Below are 18558 nucleotides of genomic sequence, written 5' to 3'. Positions count from 1 at the left end.
CCAGCCTAGCCTCGGCCGACCCTCGCATGCGGGTGCCCTTGAACCCTTGGCCGCGGACTCGCCTGCGGGGCAGTGCTCTCAGCTCGCAGCGCCCCCTCTCCGCCCCTCGCAGGAGCAATTAGCCCCGCCCAGCCGTAGGCCCCGCCCCCCAGCGCGGGTTTCAAGCTCTTAAAGTTCCTCTTTCTCACCTCAGAGTCTTAGTTTCACCACTTGAACTTGGGACCCACTGCTGCCCTCAGCTCTGAGTCCGGGGCAAGGTAAGACCTGGGGTCTGGCTGGAGCATAGATGTGAGGTTGGCACTATAGAGAAACCTGAGCGAAAGGACAGAAGTCATAGGGACCATTTCACAGCGCAGGAGACCCCAGCTTCGGAGCCGGGAGAAAGTACGCTCCCCTTAAGGGATTCCCGACTCCCACCCTGTGTGCTCAGGGCCCATAGCTTTTGTGAGGACTCTGCGGAGGGCCCCCGGGGCATTTCCCCAGCGTCTCCACAGTCTCATCCCGCTCCCCTGTCCCCACCACTCTTCGGGGCGGTCCAGCGCCGGCTGGGACAGGGCGGTGGCACCCGCTGGACCAGATGGGAGAACAAGACTTTTAGGTCCTCAGGAGTGGCAGAGACGGGGCAGTCGAAGGCATCCACGTGGGGCGGCAGTCACCCCCGCAGGGGAGAACCTCTTACTTCTGAGGTCCCTTGCCCTGCTCCTTCGTAAGGGGCCCAAACCCACTGCAGCCTCCGGCGCGTGTTTCCCTGGCTGGTGCTGGAGGGGGAGGAGCTCCAAATTTGGGGCACTCGGGGCCTGCGCTCTACAGCCCCACCGCAGTCCTCCCTGGTCCCTCGCCCTCCCCTCTGCCGCTCTCCTTCGCGGGCCTCCAGGATCGGGCTGGCACTACACGCGCCGCCTGTGTATCTCCCGCTACTTGGCTGCGCTCCTTGCCAAGGGCCAGGTCACTGCCGTTTGTTGCCCTCAGGGCCTACTTGATCCTTGCTCTTTGGCGAGGGCTTGGACTATTCTTGAGACAAAAAGTATTAGTGAGGGAGAAGGCCCGGAGAAGAGTTGCTGGGCGCTGAGCACCTGAAACGACCCGACTGCAGGCTAGCCCGCGTGCGAAATTGGCGCGCAGGGGTCACCAAATGAGTGTGAAATGGGGAGTAGGCAAGGGTGGAAACTGATAGTGAGGAGGAAATGGACTGACAATAAATTCAGGATGGGCAAAGAGGAGCAGGAACTGCGAGTGAGTGTGCAAACGTGGTGCCAAGAAGGGTGGCGGCTCGATGAGTGTGCACAAAGGCTCGAGTTGTGTGTCTTGGTATGTGGAGTGCGTAACAAGAACGCAGAATCTAGAGAATGGGGTAGGAAGATAGACTCCGCGGAGGGCGCGCTCAGGAGGAGGCAGGACGGTGCTCTCTAAGGGGACGAACCCGGGCTAGCTGAGATGTCTTTTCTCAAGGAACTTTGATGACATTCACTGCGTAGCGCGCCTCTCTGCCTCGAGACTCCGGGCCTCGTGGTCATTGCCAGGGCGATTTGGGACTGGGTAACACTGAGCACTGTGCGACGGAGCTTAAGGGCGGCCTTCCTCTCCCCTGCAGCGCAGAGTGAGTGCTGGAGGCAGATCCTGGGCGCGAGAGGGCGGCATTCGGCGCGCTGGGCATGAACCTGGAGGGTGGTGGCAGCCGAGGTGGAGAGTTCGGCATGAGCTCTGTGAGCTGCGGCAATGGGAAGCTCCGCCAGTGGCTGATCGACCAGATCGACAGCGGCAAGTACCCAGGGCTGGTGTGGGAGAACGAGGAGAAGAGCATCTTCCGCATCCCATGGAAGCACGCGGGCAAGCAGGACTACAACCGCGAGGAGGACGCCGCCCTCTTCAAGGTTACACACACGTGGGGAGCCCGCGGTCGGGATGGGGGAGGGCCCCAGAGAGCCCGACGGATCCTGAATCCACTCTGCGGTGAGCCCAGTCCGTGCTCGATGCGCCCGCTCGGTGGTTCTCAAAGGAAAGGGTACAGGCACAGGACCGACTGGAAGGGGTGGCCCCGGCTGGGCAGGCCAGGCGGCCAGGGAGCATCAGGTGTCCAGGGGCCGGAAGCCCTGAGAGGAGAGAAGTTTCAGCTTCTCTAGTGATTTCAAAAAACTAGAGGACCAGGTCCAGATCCCGAACGTGTGATGCGAGCAGCCTCCAGGGAGTCAGAAGATTCCAGCGGCAGGGAAGCATCTGTTGGCTTGATCAGAGCAGGTCAACCATCTCAGGGCACTGGCTTGAGTGTTCATGGTTGCATTTTTGTGGGTTTCTCTGTTTCCATTGAGCCTCTTTCTGTACCCCTCGATCCTTCCTTGCCTCCTCTGATTAACTTTTGTCTCTCTTCATCTCTCTGTCTCTGTGAGCGCCCATGGGTGTGCTGGAGTCAGTCTGTTTTACTGTCTCTTTCACTCTCTCTGTGTTTGCCTGTTTTCTCGCTCTTTGTCTCTCTCTGAATATTTTCCCCCTCTGGTTCAATCAGTGTCTCTGGGGGGATGAGGTAAGGGGGCTCTCTCTCGTTCCACTTCTCTTTGGGCCCTTCCGTGTTTTTCCCTCTCAGTCTCTGCCTCTGTTTTGCCTGACTCCCTCTTTCCAAGTCTCTCTCTGGAATTTTCTTTAGGTTTCTGTGTCTCTCACATCCCCCCGCCCACAGCCTTTTGGATTTCTCTGTTTCTCTTTCTCCTCTATCCTTCTCCCTCAAGGATCTCTGTTTTGAGACTCTCTGGATCTTCCTGTGTGTGTGTTCCCTTCATGACTGTTTTCCCCTAGAGGAGTTTACCCAATGAACTGTGCATTAGGGCCCATGCCCACCACCTGTGGGCAGAACAGGCATAGGGGACTTCCTCAGGGAATTTGCTCTCAGAATACCTCAGATTGTCTGACCAGAAGTGTTCAATGGGAGAAGCTCATCCCACAGCTCTGTCCCTAGTTACAATCAAATGCGTTTCAGAAACTGGGTGAATAGGTCCTTCTCCAGGGCTCATTTACATCTTACCCACCTATCACGAATACTTAGAGAATGTTCGAACCACTTGTCTTCAATTCAGCAATGATAGAGACCAGTATTGTACATAGAAGGTACCTGGTATGTTTCTGCCCTACATTTTGATTAACAGAGTAAATATGAAGCACTGAAGCATCATACTTTTGTTTAGAAATACAATTCCCAGATTCTTTTTTTAAAGGACCTGTATTTCAACTTTTTTCCTCTTCTTCCTCACAAGGCATGGGCACTCTTTAAAGGGAAATTCAGGGAAGGCATCGACAAGCCAGACCCTCCTACCTGGAAGACACGTTTACGTTGTGCTTTGAACAAAAGCAATGACTTTGAGGAACTGGTTGAGAGAAGCCAGCTGGACATCTCAGATCCCTACAAAGTATACAGGATTGTTCCTGAGGGAGCCAAAAAAGGTGGGACTTCCTGATTTGGGGCCACAGAATATTGGCAGTCAGACAGTGGTAACACCTTAATTTCATTCTGAAGCTCACTTTTCTGTTTTTGTTTTTTCCTAGCCTGCCTACCATCTGCCTCATGTTCAGGCCCAGGAGGCTCATTGTCCAAGTTCTCGGGGTCATTAACTGACATTCTTGTGATATTAGCATAGGGTACTTTCTCAGAGTCCAAGGCTCTACCTGCTTGTGTGCACCTGTCTGCACATGTGTGTTTTCCAGTTAATTCTCCTTAGTTATGGGCCCAATTCCCCAACAAAAAAAATGGAAAACTTATTCAAAGCTTTATCTGTCAGTCTTTCATGATTAACTTTTCGTAGAAGGGAAGCATATATACATCCATGTATTGCTACTATTTATAGAAATAAAAATGTCAACTTTTAAACTGTACTATGATCAGCTGGGCTGCTTATTAAAATTCAGATTCTCTCTGTCCAAGCTTCTGACATTGGGTTAGAGTAGAGCCCAGGAATCGGCATTTTAAACAAACCCTACATGTGACTTCATTTGCAGGATGTTTTGCTGGCGGGGCCCTTTCTATCACACACAGGTGCATTCACACACAGCAAGACCTTGTAGAAATCCAGTTTAATAGAATGAACAAATAATTGCCCAAGGGAATTGCTGAAAAAATGTCTTATTTGTCAACACTACTATGTATTCTAGGAATTAAATCCTCAGATATTTTTCTAAGATTTGATGTTTAGTTATGTCAGTTCCTTTTTTTCACACTGTGCCATTTCCCTTTTGCAAAAACACATAGGAGCAAAGCAGCTCACCCTAGAGGACCCACAGATGACCATGAGCCACCCCTACACCATGACAACGCCTTACACCTCACTCCCAGCTCAGGTATGGTAGAGGGCACAGGGCTTCTAGAAGGGAAGGCTGGGGAAAAATACACAAACAAAAACAGCAAAACGTTTTTTGATCCTAGTCAAACAACCAAACCAAATCCCTGGTCATTGAATGAATGTCCCACTTTCAACCTGGTGTTGCTATCAGTGTTGGTTTTAAGTCAGGGAGGAGTTGGTATGTCTGCCTGTTGGTATAGATTTCTACTACTGATTCTGAAATCTTCTGGGAAACAGACCTATTGTGGAAGTTGAAGATTTTGGAAGTAGTACTTAATATCATGTGAAACCACAGGGCAGATGATCTCTTTAGACTTTTCTGATGTGAATTACAGCTCTGTTGTGTTCACTTTGGTGGGGAAAAAAAGGCTAATTTCCTCACAGTACTTTTGGTGCCAGGTTTAACCATATGATGAAGATTTACATAAATCATTACTTTACAACACTGTCTCCATTGTGCTTTTTTTGATTCTTTATGGCTATTTTTTACCTAGAGTGATGAGCCATTCACTCCAGAGTCTTTCAAATGATAAAATGATTGGGCTGCAGCCAATTAATAGATTGCCTGAGGAGTTTGGGAGGATATGAAAGAATTTACTCCCCTTTCCCAAGGCCAACAAACCATCTTTGCTAATCTGGTTGCTTTCATCTCTTTAGCAGGTTCATAACTACATGATGCCACCACACGACCGGAGTTGGAGGGAGTACGTCCCTGACCAGCCACACCCTGAAATCCCATATCAATGTCCTGTGACATTTGGACCCCGAAGCCACCACTGGCAAGGCCCAGCTTGTGAGAATGGTAAAGATTGTGTACTTGGGCTGTTTCCCGTGGCTGCATCTGACCCAGCAGAGCAACCCTGGCCAAAGGGCCTTGGTCTCTCTGATCTGTCCTTCTGGGCAGAACCACAAGTTTTTTCCCTTATCAGGACTGCTGGGAAAGACTTCACATGTAGGGAAGGAGAGTTTTCTCCATCCTGTGGGATGATAAGGTCCTCAGAGGAAGAATGCCAAGGTTTACTAATGCCGGGCCTCCATGTGCCAGGACCTATGCTTACAACGACCTTATGTGGAATCTTATTTAAACATCACAGAGGTCATTTCAAGTAGCTAAAAGCAGCTCCATTTTTATAGAGGCGAGCTCACAGAATGTGCTCTAGGAGAGTGGAGCTACTCTACTTTAGATCTTCTAACTCCAAAGCCCAACCTTACCCTTAAAATAGGAAATGTCAGATGTCAAATTGCTTATCTATGTTTTTTAAGTTATCTATTCAACACGTTAACATATTTCCTCCTTCTTGAATAATCTTAAGCTTTATTTTTAATCTTTGGCAAAAAAAAATAGTGGATTTTAGCAGTCTTCCCCCCTGGATTGTTTCTTAATGTTGACTGAGGTCCACAAAATTTCGCTGATCTATTTCTGTCTATATATCTGTAAAATGGGTTTACTACAGCTGTGCCCAACCCTTCCCCCTCCACAGGGACCCCAGGAGATTATTGAGCTAGTATATTTCTCTTAAACAATGGTGTTCCCATTGTAGTTGTTCTTGGGACTAGAGGTGATAACAAGAAAAGAATGAATCAATACTATTTAAAAAACATTAAAAGTTTCCACAGGGTATGTAGCGCTGGTTTTGGATCATTCTAGATTAGATGTGGTTCCATGCCTATAGGGGTTCCCCAGACTTCAAGATGAGATCTTTCAACAGAAGCACTAATTAGTTAAGTGAAAAGAAAATTTCAAATAGTATATTTAGTACAGCACAACACATGCTTTTAGAACTCTTGAGTTAGTTATTTAAATAGAAATCATGAGAATGGTCAACACATAGATTCTTTTGTACATTCTAAGACTATTCGGTCAGTTCCCCTTTTTCTAGTTATATTCTAGTCACTGTTGACTTATGGTATTGAAGAAGTACACCATTGTTTAAGGTTTGTATTGAGTAGCATGTTTACAAAAGAACTCTCGGGAATGATTTGCAGCAAAGATTGGTTTTCCATATCATAGTGGGGGAATTTGCAAATATTAAACCTGTTTCTGAAATTCAGACCTATGTCCAGTGCATATGGCTCTACTAAACTAATAATTTCAGTAAAGAGACAATGCCTAGACGTGTGCAAAAAGATGGAATAGGCAGACATATTTTGAAGCATTAGGTGACATTAAGTAATGTGCAAGGTATTAATTGGACTCTTTGGCCTGAGAACTCTGATGGACCTGAGCTCACAGTTCTGCTGTGAACTTGCTGTGTGAACAGGGGCAAATCACTTCATCTCTCTGAATCTCAGTTTTCCTGTTTATCAGTTATGGAGGGATATTGGTCAAAGGGTAAATCTCTCAATTATAAGATGAATACATTCTGGGGATTTAACAGTTGAAAATACTGTATAATATTTGATAATAAAAGTTGTCAAGAGAGTAGGTCTTAAGTGTCTTCAACACACACACACAAAATGGTAATTATGTGTGGTGATAGAGGTATTGACAAAGAAAGGAAGAAAGGGAGGGAGGAAGGAAAGGAAGGAAGGAAGGAAAGGAAGAAGGAAGGAAAGGAAAATTACAGAGGAAAAGTTCAGAGTTTCCTTCCAAAGCTGTGAAAAAGCTCCTTCCTCCTTTGGCTTTTGTTTTTCCCATCAGACTTTCAGCTTGTCTTTACCTGTTGAGAGAGCCAGTGGTCGGCTCTGGAGGGCCAGCCTGTAGCCCTTCACTCCCGGGGTTGGTGCAGGCCTCCCTATGTGTGGACGAACTCTGACTTTTATTTGCAAATACAGGTTGCCAGGTGACAGGAACCTTTTATGCTTGTGCCCCGCCTGAGTCCCAGGCCTCTGGAATCCCCATAGAGCCAAGCATAAGGTCTGCCGAAGCCTTGGCCCTCTCAGGTGAGTGCGGTGTACATCCGAAGGCACCCACAGGTGGCCTGTGTCTGCGGCGCTCACCCTCACTTTTGGGTAGAATTGATGGGGCAGTTGGCGAGCACAACCCTGTGGGCACTCGCTCCTCCAACTGGTGCCTGGATCTGTATGGACACATCTGAACTCTCCACCCTTGTGAATGAGGAACAGCATTAGCAAAGTTAGCACTGAGAAGCCCACAATGATTCTGATTCAATTCTACGTGCTGGTTGAGTCATTTTAAGTTCTCCATTGGCATCTATCTGAATTTCCAAGAATATGCAGACACTCCATTTTCATTTACCTAGGGCCCCTCTTCAGCTAACATCTTCACAATGTAGTATAATTTCTTAGAAAACAGCATCAGGGTTCTCTTTGTGCCGATCACCCTTCCAGATTTAGCCACAAACAAGTCTTTCTCATCAGCACCCTGGGGACATTATTTTTGGCTGCTTTGTGTTCATTGCATTTGTGTGAGTATTGTGGTCTTTCTCCGACCTTTGATATGTTTTGCAAAAGGAAAAAAAAGAGGATTAGATGTGATATTTGAAGTGTCACTTCTAAAAGAATCTTGGCACCTCTATCTTACCTGTTTTTAAGGAAGACACCTCAAGGTATATTAAGCATATATAGTGTTCATATATTTATTTTTTTAGATAATGTGTTAGATTATTTAAGAATGGGATTTGTATTTATTTTAGCAATGAAAAGCTTAAGCTCCTGGATTCTCTTGTGTCCCCCAAACCAACCCTACTTCTTTAAAAATCAGTGATAAAAAATATAAACTCAATTCTCAAGTTATCAGAGACAAGGGTTTTGAGGACCTTTCTTGCTCTGAGGGGAGCTGGATCTTTATGGTTTAGTTCTTTTTGATTCCAAAGTTCTGAATGAAGCCGCTGCCTCCCTTTCTGAGATGCCCCTGAGTGATGGAGGGGAAAAGATTTTTCTGAGCAGAAAGGCTTGTGTTTGTTTTTAGAAACTTTCAGACCCTTTCTTGAGCACCTAAATCTTATGTGAGTGCCTGAAAAGTAGGAAATAAACAGCTATTTATATCACTGACCTCGTGATTTCTGGTGACATTAAATGAAATGAAACCTGCCCTGGAAGTCACCTCTAATGGCCAACGCCCACTCTCATCAGGCTGCACCCCCGTGCTGTTCCCAGCCAGTGTTTACAACAACAGAAATTGAAGACAGTTGTGTGGGTTAAGTCTACAAACCTGCCATTGAAGAATAAGAGGGTTTTGTGGGTTTCTGTTTTGGGCATGAATAATACAGATTAATTGAGTGCACTTATTAGAGAACTGCCATTCCCATTCCTTGTTAAATCCCCTGCAGCTAGTGATGGTAAGCCCTTTTGCATTTCAATTTAAGGGGACTTTTGCAAACCTACTTGTTCCTTTCAGTCTGTGAGTCAGATTTTAAAGAAGGTTCTGAAATGATCAAAATTTCATAAATAAATGCACCTCATTTGATGTTTCAGAAAGCATCATTTTAGAGTTATTTTCAGACTTTAAACACATAACCTAGTAGAATTTCAGCTTTACTCTCATAACATTTCTCTCATTTGATTACTTTCTTTCCACATGAATTAATTTTATTATACAAGTAGTACATACATAGTGTAAAAACTAATTTAAAAAGCAGAAAAACAAAAATGAAAAATAAACATCACATTCCCACCACCCAAAGATCACCACTGTTAGGGCCTTGGTTCTGAGCCTTCTTGAAACTTCAACATATACATATTTTTAACCTAATGACATCATATTGATATTTTAGGGTTGTTTCAAATGTGTGGGCATATTTGCTTTTTTCCTCCTGAAACATTTTACTCTTTTTTTTATTTTTGCTAGTAAAAATTAAACTTAGGGTTTACTTTCTCCAAAATCAAACTGATTGCCATGTCTAAAGATGAATTTTTGTTCAGTGGTACGTGATTTAGTATTTTAGACATCACCACTACCATCATCAAACACACATACACAAAAATGACACAGGAAGTTCTTAATAGTAGTGCTTTCTAATACAAGTCAAACATATTTTGCAGAAAACTAATGAAAGTTTTGCTCCCCCACCCTCCCCAAACCCATGGTCCCATAAATTTGGAAAATGCTGAGTTGGACAACATCAAATTGATTTCCCGGGGGACTTCTCCAGCAGCTCTCACTGTCTGTGAATGTCCAGGAGGGAGAGAAAGGCATGCAGCATGCCTTAGACTTCCTTGACCTTGGAACTTTTTACTTTCTACAGGGCATGTTGGGGTATCAGTGTCCCACCAAATATTCTTTGTTCTGGCTGGTAGTCTGGTATCCTGGTGGGCATGCAATGCTTCTTGGTCCCTTTTGGTACCTTAGCATTGACCCAAAAATGTTCTGTTTGCAGACTGTCGGCTCCACATCTGTTTGTATTACCGGGAAATCCTAGTGAAAGAGTTGACCACAGCCAGCCCCGAAGGCTGTCGGATCTCCCATGGACACACCTATGATGCCAGTAACCTGGACCAGGTCCTCTTCCCCTACCCAGAGGACAATGGTCAGAGGAAAAACATCGAGAAACTGCTGAGCCACCTAGAAAGGGGTGTGGTCCTCTGGATGGCCCCTGATGGGCTTTATGCCAAAAGACTGTGCCAGAGCAGGATCTACTGGGACGGACCCTTGGCACTGTGCAGTGACCGGCCCAACAAACTGGAGAGAGACCAGACCTGCAAGCTATTTGACACACAGCAGTTTTTATCAGGTAATGCACCTAATTATCAATTAGAATTGAGTGCCTCATACCATGAGCCTTACATAAAGAGAATAAAGATGATTATGGCCACAATGGGTCTGCCACAGTGGTCAAAAACAGCACATCACTCCACGCGGACAGAGGTCTTCCTTGTGTTAACCCCTGAATCCACTGGGCACGATCCCAGAACAGGTTCCTTGTTTGTCTCACATCTCACTTCTCCTCTTACCACCTGCTCCTTTCCATCAGCAGAATGGTGTGAAGAGGAGGGAGATTGCTCAGGGGGACTGTGGTTCAGGCTGATGACTCGGAACTTCTGGAATTCCACAAATAGTCACCTGGTAATCAGATCTGTGTTTTATAGACAGTACGATCTCAGCAAACATACATGTTGATGTTTCAGGTCTTTTAAGGTTCTTAGGAAAATTGCAACTGTTAGAAATCTGTCGTTACCATTCTTGGTTATGAGATGTGTCATAGTTATGCAGATGTCCTCCCGCAGGTGGGCCAAGGATGAGTGTGTTGAACTGATTTTTCAAAAGGAAAATTATGAGAAGGCTTAAGCTATCTTTATGATATGGGTGTTTCAAATCATATTTTTCAGAACCAGTAAGTTTTATTTTCCTAGTTTTTATTTCATGACAATTAAATTAGCCCTGGGCTGGCTTTTGTGAAACCGTTGGCTACATTATTGTTGAAACTTCATCCAAAGTGTTCACTTAGCAATTGATATTGGCGGCTGCCTCTTTCTGAGGCAGAAAGCTGTTCTAACCTTCCAGCTAATTGACAATTCTTTCTCTACCTCGCCCTTAACCTATTTTTTTTAAGTGCCCCCTTCAGAAACACCCTATGTCTTTGGGTTTTCTTGTGCCTCTCCTCTCCTGGAATGTGCATCTTAATTCAGTTCCTTTGAAATAAAAATATGAAACACCTCTGCGCTCAGGCACCACTAACATTTGCTCAGCCTTTTGGGTTTAAGTTACCCAAATTTGCTTATGCTCATTCAAATTATCTTCTAGTGCCCCCAAACAAATATCTCCCTAGATGACTAACCCTCCCCCAGAGGTGTGACAAGAAGAAGAGGGAGAACTGAGCCTCTGGTTCCCCAAGGCAGTACCATGGGTGAAAAAGCCACATGGGTTTGTGTGCCCCTCCCTAACTGAGCTGCAGAATTGTCTCCAGGCCAGTGTTGTGACTGTTCTGTCTGTCCTGGGGCTCAGCGTGGAGATCGTGATGGAGTCTTGAAAGTGGCCAAGAGCCTCTTACAGGTGCCCTGTCTGTACCTTCTATTCTGTAGTGGAGTCTGAAAGAGCCTTCCGGGTTTGGATCTCAAAGATTGTGGATCTGGGTCTCTTTGGACCCAGAAGCTACCCCAGGATTAGGGCTTTAATTAAGGAACCTCAGGGAAATGGCACTTGTTTCTCTGAGTTTCTCTTACCATGCATGTGTTAGTAAGGCAGACTCCTCTTATTCTAACTAGGCTATGAATTCTTCTTTGAGTCACAGTGAACTGAGAGGTGGAAACAGGCAAGAAGCAGGCAGGCAGGCATGACGTGCCAGGTACCAGCATCCTCAGACTATGAATTCACTTTCCTAGAATTTAGTATTTATCTATGAGCAAGAGTTGTTTTGTTTTCTTTTTTTTTTCTCCTGTAACCAAGAGCTGTGCTTTTTGTCCACAGCAAACTTATCTTTCAGTGGTCATCAAGGTGCAAGGAGGGACCTGTAAACTTGAAAACTGTAGCAGTGTGGACCAGCGCTGCATAATCACAGAGGTTCTCATGTTATCAAGCATCTGAGGCATGGCTTTTTCAGAGAACTGTACCAACTCGCCATTCTGATTAGTTTGTGTAGGTGTAGCCAGACCTCCGTAGTGTAAATGCCTTTTATACATTCTGACTAAAGTCAGTTAGGTTTGATTTGAATTCTGGAAGAAAAAAAAGAGCAGGAAGTCAAATAGTCCAGTGAGTTAGCTAGAAACTTCTCTTCAGTTGAAGAGAACAGTGGAAATCTTTGCTATCTACCCATTCAGGATTTGCAGACTACTAGGGACAGCCCCCAGAGGCAGAGCTCAAGGGTGCGGATCTGATAAAGATGCAACCGGGTGCTGTTCCACAGAAGTTGTAGCAGAAACTGTGTAAGCACGTTTCTTTTGTGGACATGACATTTGAGTCTAGCGGAAAGAAGAGGAGCAGCTAGAGGCATGCGTTATCTTGAGTGTGGGTGAGGGGTTGAACACATGTTTTCAACAGTGTTCCATTCTCTATTTTGCATCCTTAAGGTAGGAGTGGTGGCTTCAGGATCTGCACATCCACAAATGTGGGGGGCCCCTACGGCTTCATTGCTACCCTTCTCATCTCAAGTCACCCTCTGTCGAGAAGACAGGCAAAAAGTCCGCCCAAAGTCACACAGTTTGGGCCTAATGCCAAGTGGGATGTAGCTGCCCATACTGGCGCTCAGTCTCCAAGATAACATCAAGCATTTTCTTTGGGGCCTGCGTCACATAGAGGTCCTGGGTAACAGATACAGGATTATGAGGGCTGAGCAGTTTTGAAATGAGGTTTTTAAGTAATGGGACAAGTCAGAAAATTCTGATTTTTTTAAGAGAAAATTTCTTTTTCGTATAAATTATTTTGCCTCAACATAACTACTACATATCTCTTCCTTTTTCTTCCTCCTTCACTCCTTTCTGCTACCTTTTGCATCCTCATGGGTCCAATACTGCAAAGCAAGCTTCTTAACCTGCAAGGGGTATTCCACTTGAAGAATCAAGTGAGGCCTGGAGCCCTCTCAGCAAAAGTACACATATGTACATGTACATGCAGTTTTCCATCTGGGATCTACAGGTTAAAAACACCACTTAGAAATAAAGAGTACTCATTCCTACTTTTGTCTTCAGAATCAACATAGAGCTTTTGCTTACTATTTTAACCTGGTATGCTCAGTTATGAGGGTCCTGAGCATGTTTTATTTTTTTTCCTTGTCGGATTTCTCCAGAGTTGCAAGCTTTTGCTCACCATGGCCGACCCCTGCCAAGATTCCAGGTAACTCTGTGTTTCGGGGAGGAGTTTCCAGATCCCCAGAGGCAAAGGAAACTCATCACCGCTCACGTGAGTATTCAGTCACATTTAAATGATTGTTTCCCTATTCTTCGTCAAGAGCAATCTTCTGTTTAAAGACATATCACATGAAAAGTAAATGTCAAGTGACCTGGGACAATAGTAAGGGAGGAATTTTGACCCAGTGAATGATGCAAGGAGTGCAGCCCAGAGACCCTTGTCCTATTCCCAGCCCCAGAAATCTACTCATCAGAAATGAGAGGTAACCTCTAACCCTGAACTCCATGGTTGCACCATTTTTATTTTTCAAGAAAATTGTCATATTCCCATTTTATAAGGATTTAAAAATGATTGATGCTAGAAGTTGTCTTTTAAAATTCTCCACATTTAATATTACTTTTAAAATGCTCTCTGATTTTCATTTGATGGAGGAATTTTTTCCCAAATAGGAAGCTATTTATTGACTTCCATACTTTGTATGTCCTTCAAATGTTTCCCAAATCCTTTTTTATTTCTAGATTTTAAAAAATTATAATTATTGGAAACCAAGAGCCATGTGTTATTTGGAGGCAGCTAAATCTTTCAAGGAATACAAGTATATCAGACCATTGTAATGTTCTGTAGCAGAATTTAAGATAGGTTCAACTGTGTCAAGTAAACATCTTTTTTCACAAAAAAAGAAAAAAGTTTATATAGACAACATTTAGCAGTAATTTGCTGCAGAAAAGAGTTTTGAATACCTAGGACTTCTGAATTTAAAAAATTTACATTGCTATATACCTTCAAGAGTTATGAATGGGCCCAGATAATGAGTAACAAAGGTAAAAAATCATACACAATAATGTAAAAATTCAGGTCATATTTTAGTACTGCTAAGGTGTCTTATTGAAAACTGAAATAAACCACTACCTAATCTTTAACATGCAGTCCTTCTTGATTGTAAAATCAAAAACCAACCCAATAAACAAAAATATAATCCTATATACTTCATGCTTTTCTCATGAATTTGCTCCAATGATTGATATAGTTATTAATATAATCTTGTTAACAACTGGGATTGTTAAATGACTAAACTTGTCATTGATAAATGACATTTAAGAAGCTGATGATAAACTTAGAAATCATCAACCTGATTTTAAGGGTTTTTGGATGCACTTTCTCTCCTATGAGTGAGGCAAAGATGGGTTTCCCAGGCAAGGACCCCTGAAATAACGCTGTATGGTGCAGAAAAGGGACATGCGTGTGTGTACACCCAAGAGTTTCTATTCCTTTTACGATGGATTTAATTTATTCCAGATACTTTATATAAGTTATGCTTAAGTTGCTACATATCAAATAATATAAAGGTTCAATTTAATAGCACAATTGACTGAGAAAGCATTTAGATTTCTAACATGTTGTAAATTCAGGAAGAACTGAAAGTTAAATTTTTTTTGGTGAATGCAATCCACACTAATGACCACTAGATGAATTTGGGATCAATTAAATTTTATTTTCCCACGATAGCAGTTTTGCTGTTGCTTTTGCTTCTTTTTCTTTTCTCTTCGTTAAAGAAACATACAGATTATCTAGATCATCCTGGAATTATAAACTGTTCAGGATGAGCCCCTCGTTCCTGTCAAACTGAAGTTGTAGAAAAGTAAAATTATTGGCCTAAATTACACTAAGTATTACCTCAAATTTCCTTTTAATGTGGTCATTTTTACCTGATTTGTTTCAGACTCGGTTAAATGTAAATTTTCAGCAACAGATGATTTAAAAGTATTATCTTTAACTTAAATTTCAATTGAAACCCAGAATTAAGAAGATTCTGTTTAGGGGTTGGTATATGGAAGGACTAACAAAAATTAATTCTTCAGAAGGCTCCAAGTATAAAATTTTTGAGGTGTTATAACACCTACTTTCAACTTCACTTTACTAAACTCTCTATATATATTTATGGGTTATTTAATGATGACCCAATTGCAGGATAGTAAAAAGAGTATCTTAGTAAGATGGTAAAAAGAATGTCTTAGTAACATGTTCTTAAAATTTCATTAAAGGTTGAACCTCTACTAGCCAGACAACTATATTATTTTGCTCAACAAAACAGTGGACATTTTCTAAGGAGCTATGACTTGCCTGAACACATTAGCAGTCCGGAGGATTATCACAGATCTATTCGCCACTCTTCTATTCAAGAATGAAAACGTCAAGTGATTTCGTTTCATTGTAAATATCTGACTTTAACAACAACAGCTGATTGAATCCCCTCTTTTTCTTTTGATAAACTTGGGAATTGGAGCTTCATTTCAACACTTGAGGAGACTCTCAGCAAGAATATGTGTAGAAAATCAGCTCCATCTAACAGATGAGCTTATTCCAAAAGGAAGAATGACCTTTAGGCTCTTCTGTAGATTGCCATCATTGATGATAACTGTGAAAATTAACTAAAGGTTGTGTTTACATTTACTTAAGTGCTGTATTTTGTTTTATGTGGATTATTTCTTGCTTGAAGACTGAGAAAATTTGGGTTTCAGTATTGACCACTAAGTAGAGTGATGAAAGTGCTTAAGTGTTGTACTATTTCTCAGGGAAGTAAAATCTCCATCTGAGTGCACTCTGCCCACAAAAAAAAAAAAAAAAAAAAAAAAAATGGGTTAACATGTACAGGGGATGTTGTTGTTATAGAAAATGCTTGCTTATGGAAGGAAACAAAAATCCGCAACTGAGGTTGGGCCACAATGCTTCCAGCTCTGGGGTGGCTCATCGCCCCTCTTTGCCTAGGTCTTACCCCAGGGTAGGCTCCTAAGCCCTGCCTTTCACTGCCCTGTTTGCTTTCCCTCTCGGGGTGCCCCTGGAAGCCATTTGGTAGACTCTTGCTATTTTTTTGAACCAAAAAGCATTAGGGCTACCCATGAGTAGTACTTTTTTTTTTTTTAATCCATGTAAAATTGCTATGTAACATTATGTGCGTTTTAGGTGTACAACATTGTAATTTGACATCTGTATGCACTACAAAGTGAGTGATCACCCCCAAAAGTTTAGTTACCATCTTTAATCATGCAATCGAACCCCATCACCCATTTCACTTGCTCTCAACCCCTTTGCTTTCTGGTAACCACCAATCTGTTCCCTCTGTCTAGAAGTTTGGTTTGGTTTTGTTTGTTTGGTTGTTTGTTTTTGTTTTCAGATTCCACATATGAATGAAGTGGTATAGTATATGTTGCTCTCTGTTGAACTTATTTCACTTAGCATGATATCCTCAGGGTTCATCCATGTTGTTGCCAATAACATGATTTCGTCTTTTTTACGGCAAATAATATATCCTTATATATATATATATATATATATATATATATATATATATGCATATCTTTTTTATCTGTTCACTTACTGATGGGCTCTTAGGCTGTTTCCATTTCTTCACTGTTGTAAATAATGCTGCAGTGAACATAGGGAGCATGTATCTTTTCAGATTAGTGTTTTCGTATTCTTCAGATAAACATGAAGAAATGGAATTGCTGGGTTATGTGGTAGTTCTACTCTTAATTTTATGAGGAATCTTCACACAATTTTCTATAGTGGATGCACCAATTTGCATTCCCAGGAAAAAGTGTACAAGGGTTCCCTTTTCTCCACATCCTTACCAATACTTTATATGTCTTGTCTTTTTTATAACAGCCACTCTAACAATGTGAGGTGGTATCTTAGTGTGCTTTGATTTGCAGTTCTCTAATAATTAGTAATGAACATCTTTTCATGTGCCTGTTGGTCATCTATATATCTTCTTTGGAAAAACGTCTGTGCAGATTATCTACCCATTTTTTAAGCCAGGTTTCTCATTTTCGTGTTGTTGAGTTGTCTGAGTTCTTTATGTATTTTGGCTACTAGTCCCTGATCAAATGTATGATTTGCAAATATCTTCTCCCATTTAGTAAGCTGCATTTTCATTTTGATGGTGCTTCCCCTCACTGTGCAGAAGCTTTTTAGTTTGATGTAGTGTCATTTGTTTATTTTTGCTTTCGTTTTCCTTGCTTTTAGAGCCAGATCCACTTGAGTACTACATTTTTATCTGTCAAACAGTCTAGTAATGATTGATTAAGACTTTTTTGTTCTCTTTTTGTCTTATTCTATGGAAATTTTTGCTTAAAATTTTTTTTTCTTAAAGTAAAAAGACAGATTAATAATCCAAGTACAAAAGATGTATTTTTTGAAACTCAATGACATTTCCCCTCTTATCCTGTTTGTTTTGTTTGGCTTTCAGTGAGTTATCCATGACAACACTAAAAAGAAGGAGCCAGTGCTTTTTGAATTGGTGAACTCTGTTAGGAAAGATGATGACAGGATTTCACGAATTGCATAACTGCAGACTCAGTGGGCTGTTTTTGCTTATTTTGTATATTATATGCTTCCTCATACAAATAATGGTTTGACAGGGCCTTAACATTACTGGGCTTTTTCCAAATACATCTTTTTATAGAATCACTAAGATCTCTACTTGCTTAAGTAAACCTGATCACTTATTGGTTGCTTGTTTTTGGAAAAGTATAGATATTTAAACTCTGAGTCAGCAGCCAATATTTCTGTCATACTACAAAATAACTACTATTATTTTCAATATCAGCAGAAGACTTGATAGCTCTCAAATGTATGCCACTCTTATTCTAATGTACATTTTTTAGTTTATTCAACAAATTGTATGTACATCTGCATTAGAGAGATTATAGCATTTATCCAGTTTAGTGAGCAATGAAGCATTGGAAAGTCATATCATTTTTTTCATTTTCAAAAGAAGTTTTTAATGATAAAATAATTCATAGTAACTACAGAAAATGTGAACATTTTCTATTAAGAAGAGCTAATCCTCCTCCCTAGAAGTATCCAAAGGAAGAGTTTGACTTACTCTTCAGACACATTTCACTTTTCTATAAATCTACATAAACTTAAAACATCTCATGGAATCATCTTGCACCCACTTGCATGCAGTGCTCTGTTAACCTAACAACACAGACTTACTTCATTCTTTTTAGAGGCATTCTTGTAGAATTCCACCACAATGTAATCAGTACAGTTTAAGCCTGTAAGGTATTTTATCAGCTAGTCTAAATGACTACGTTTGGACAGCAGATTGTATTTCTCATGAACTGCAGTAATTTATACATCTTATAGATGCAAGGTATTTTGGGGTATATTATCCTAAGGGGTAAATGAAGACATAAAAGGAACCACTGTGACACAGGCCCCGGTGTGTGGCCCTTCACTGCAGAGCATTTAACCCAGAAACTCAGAAAGGCTCTGTGGGGTCTGTCCCAGGGGTGCATCTTCTTAATTCTCCAAGTGGATGCTTGATTTCAATTGCTGTTTGAATTATTTTCTTCCTCTTTCTCCATCTCTCTCTTGTTTAATATTAACAAGCTTTAACATTAGAGTTATATTTTCTGGAAAATGTTGTTGGCCTGGACCACCTCTCTCATTATTACACTCAATTATGTTAACTTTTTTAATTTCTAAGGATCCAGAGTGTGTCTAGTGAATGAAGCAATTACAAAATATTCTGGGTGAAAAATCCTG

The 18558-nt window shown here is 42.1% G+C and overlaps 1 protein-coding gene across 2 annotated transcripts; it reads left to right on the top strand.

Annotated features, from left to right (window-relative positions):
* The first annotated feature begins 209 nt into the window (after positions 1-209).
* Positions 210-15302, top strand: IRF4 (interferon regulatory factor 4). Of its 2 annotated transcripts, XM_054592148.1 has the most exons (9): positions 210-257; positions 1592-1871; positions 3243-3429; positions 4232-4320; positions 4980-5124; positions 7098-7205; positions 9602-9955; positions 12944-13056; positions 15048-15302. In XM_054592148.1, the coding sequence occupies exons 2-9, from the start codon at positions 1653-1655 to the stop codon at positions 15189-15191; spliced, it is 1359 nt and encodes a 452-aa protein (XP_054448123.1). In that variant the 5' UTR covers positions 210-257; positions 1592-1652; the 3' UTR covers positions 15192-15302. The 2 variants fall into 2 exon arrangements, with proteins under 2 accessions (XP_054448123.1, XP_054448124.1); XM_054592149.1 differs by lacking the exon at positions 7098-7205.
* Positions 15303-18558: the final 3256 nt, after the last annotated feature.

The sequence above is a fragment of the Pteronotus mesoamericanus genome, unplaced genomic scaffold (assembly GCF_021234165.1).
Source record: "Pteronotus mesoamericanus isolate MK-2021 breed Mesoamerican mustached bat unplaced genomic scaffold, CSHL_Meso_final scaffold_31, whole genome shotgun sequence".
Lineage (NCBI taxonomy): Eukaryota > Metazoa > Chordata > Mammalia > Chiroptera > Mormoopidae > Pteronotus > Pteronotus mesoamericanus.
This window is presented reverse-complemented; position numbering and strand designations above follow the sequence as displayed.

Coding starts and splice junctions, on each gene's coding strand:
- IRF4 (XM_054592148.1), top strand. CDS start 1,653: ATGAACCTGGAGGGTGGTGGCAGCCGAGGTGGAGAGTTCGGCATGAGC. Junction 1,872..3,242: donor AGGACGCCGCCCTCTTCAAG/GTTACACACACG, acceptor CTTCCTCACAAG/GCATGGGCACTCTTTAAAGG. Junction 9,956..12,943: donor CACACAGCAGTTTTTATCAG/GTAATGCACCTA, acceptor GGATTTCTCCAG/AGTTGCAAGCTTTTGCTCAC.